At 44.7% G+C, this 2,669-nt stretch overlaps 1 protein-coding gene across 1 annotated transcript in view; it reads left to right on the top strand.

Annotated features, from left to right (window-relative positions):
• Window positions 1–1,562, top strand: part of Scpep1 (serine carboxypeptidase 1) — a 29,262-nt gene extending 27,700 nt beyond the window's left edge. The window contains exon 13 of the mRNA XM_028772476.1: window positions 854–1,562. Coding sequence (XP_028628309.1) covers window positions 854–916 — 63 coding nt within the window. The 3' untranslated portion in view covers window positions 917–1,562. The remainder of the gene's footprint in view (window positions 1–853) is intronic.
• The last annotated feature ends 1,107 nt before the right edge of the window (window positions 1,563–2,669 follow it).

The raw sequence follows: 2,669 nt of genomic DNA, 5'->3' as shown, positions 1-2,669 counted from the left end.
CTCTCTCTCACCCCCCGCAATTTTTTTTGTTTTGTTTTGTTTTTCAAGACAGGGTTTCTCTGTATAGCCTGGGCTGACTCGCCAAATTTTTTAAACATATTGATTTTTTTTTTTTTTTGGTTTTGGTTTTTTGTCTTGGTTTTATTTTGTTTTGAAGCAGGGTTTAATATTTTAGCCTAAGCTGACTCCTGACTTTCTCTATAGCCGAGGCTGGTCTTGAATTCATGATCCTCCTGCCTCCGCTCTTGAGTGCTGGTTGACCCGGGGATGGAATGCAGGACTTGTGGATGCCCAGCAGCGGCTTTACCAGCTGAGCTATGTCCTCGGCCCCTCTTTCTGCACCACCTTCTTTCTTTCTTTCTTAAATTGGCTGGGTCCCAGTACCTGGGCTCTGCTCCGTGTCTCCAGGCCCAGCCAGCTCAGCTCAGCTCTAGGCATCCTCCTGCCGCTGAAACGCAGCCTCCATTAGGAAGGGAGCAAGGGCTAGGGTGTGTGACTCGGTGGTCACGCACTTCCCTAATGTATGTGAGGCCCAGGTTTGATTCCCAGCACTGCTAAAGAGAGAGGAAGGAAGAAGGGAGGGGGAGGGAGAGCAGGAGCACGGGAAGAGATGGGGCGGAAAAATCAACAAATGATCCCCGAGTGGAATAGAAGACTTCCCTAAATGCCAACTTCTTCAGGCCCCAACGCACTGGGAGCCCAGAAGAACTTCGGTCCAGCAAAGAGGCCCTTTCTTTACAATCAGTTGTCACCAATCTTTCTGGATCTCACCTTGGAAGGAGCATGTCAGTCACCCTTGACCTTGACCCAGTCATTTCGTCAGGAGTACTAATTCAATACTTCTTGCTTCCAGGTTCCTTCTGACCAAGGGGAGATGGCTCTGAAGATGATGAGGCTGGTGACTGAGCAGGAGTAGCTGAGCTAGCTGGCCCTGGAGGCACTGGAGCAGAGCCCAGGATGCAGGTGCTAATGTGTATCCCATGGCTCTTCTCGACTATACCGTGGGATGTGACTCTGGGAGCACCTGCCATCTCCTGTACCGAAGGACTGTGGGTTTCCATGTCTACTTAGAAATCAGTTCTACTTCATAAAGAGTACTTAAAACCAGACTTGTTTAGTCAAAGTGAAGGATTGGAATCGATTGGCCTCTTAGTATAAAAGCAATTGATAACACATGTAAATCCCAGCACTTGAGAGGTGGAAACAAGAGGATCAGAGGTTCAAGGGCAGCCTCAACTACATTGCAAGTTCAAAAAGCAGCCTGCACCAAATGGGAGTCCCCGTCTCAAAAAAAAAAAAAAAAAGAAAAGAAAAAAGAAAGAAAGCAAAAGCAAGCGACATGATTTATAGACAAAATCAGTGGGAGAGACTAAGAAAAGAATATACTACAACCCACTGAGCTGCCAACTAGGTATCTATGACTATGGGTCTTTTATTTGCTACATATATATTTTTACAAAAATGAAATGCATATTGTATGTCATTTTGCTGTCTGCTTTGTTCCCATATCAACATGATGTGCACGTCTTTTCCCATCAATAAATATGCCGTGATATTTTTAATGACCGCTGAAAATTGTATTTTGTGATCGTTCCAACATTTATTCAGCAAATTCCCAATCAGTTCCTCGGTGTTTCCAGTTCTTCCCTATCGTAGATAGCCCTCTGATGAGTCATCCAACTAGTTGATAGTTTTATGCACACTCCTTTTTCTTCTGGTAGACTTGTGGAAGGATAAATGTCTAGTAAAAAGATTTCCACATTTCCTTAAAATTAAGATGGTAAGCTCCGAGCCTAATGTTTAAACCACGGCTTTAAGTGATCAGGATCAGGTCGCTTCCAAAACAATCTCAGCAAATCCCAGCTCTGCATGCAGAAGGGGAGGTTTCCTCACAGATTACAGCAGCATTATCTAAGTTCCCTGGACCAAGACTCATCTCCTTTGGGGTCACTGCTCTCCTGTCTCTTGTCCCCTTTAAGAGAGACCATTCCTTTCTTCATTAGAAGCCTGTGCTGGATCAACCTGTACCTTCCTTTTCTCCTGCTGTGTTTGCTTTGCATTTGTTGTTAAGGAAAGAGGCAACTCCTGAGAATCTCTCACTTAGGCCCTTGCTGTGTCTTTATTCTTTCCCCAAGGGCCTATCCTATGCTTAAATCTATGTATTTTGTTGTTGTTGTTGTTGTTGTTGTTTGAATTTCTTTAGGCAGGAGAGATGGCTCAGAAGTTAAAAACATGTATTACTCTTCCAAAAGGACCAGAGTTCAATTCCCAGCATCTTTACCAGGATTGCTCACAGCTGCCTGTAACTCCAGCTCCAAAGGATCTACAATCTCTGGCCTCTGTGGGTACCCACACTCGTGAGCATTTACGTTTACATGTGATAAAAAATAAGATAAGGTGTTAGAATAAAAGAAGGTGTTGGAGCGCTCCTTTAATACTTGGGAGACAGAGGCAGGCAAGTTCCAGAACCACCAGGGCTACACAGAGAAACTGTATCTCAAAATCCCTCCCCCTTCCCCCCAAAAAAGTCTTTTCTTTCCTTCCTTCCTTTTCTTCTTTCTTCCTTTTTTCTTCCTCTCAATCTCTCTCTCTCTCTCTTCTCTCTTCAAGACAGGGTTTCTCTGTGTAGCCCTGGCTGTCCTGGAACTAGCTCTGTAGACCAGGCAGGC

The sequence above is a fragment of the Grammomys surdaster genome, unplaced genomic scaffold (assembly GCF_004785775.1).
Source record: "Grammomys surdaster isolate TR1022 unplaced genomic scaffold, NIH_TR_1.0 213, whole genome shotgun sequence".
Classification (NCBI taxonomy): Eukaryota; Metazoa; Chordata; class Mammalia; order Rodentia; family Muridae; genus Grammomys; species Grammomys surdaster.
The sequence above is the reverse complement of the archived record's forward strand: the minus strand, read 5'-3'. Positions and strand labels throughout refer to the sequence as shown.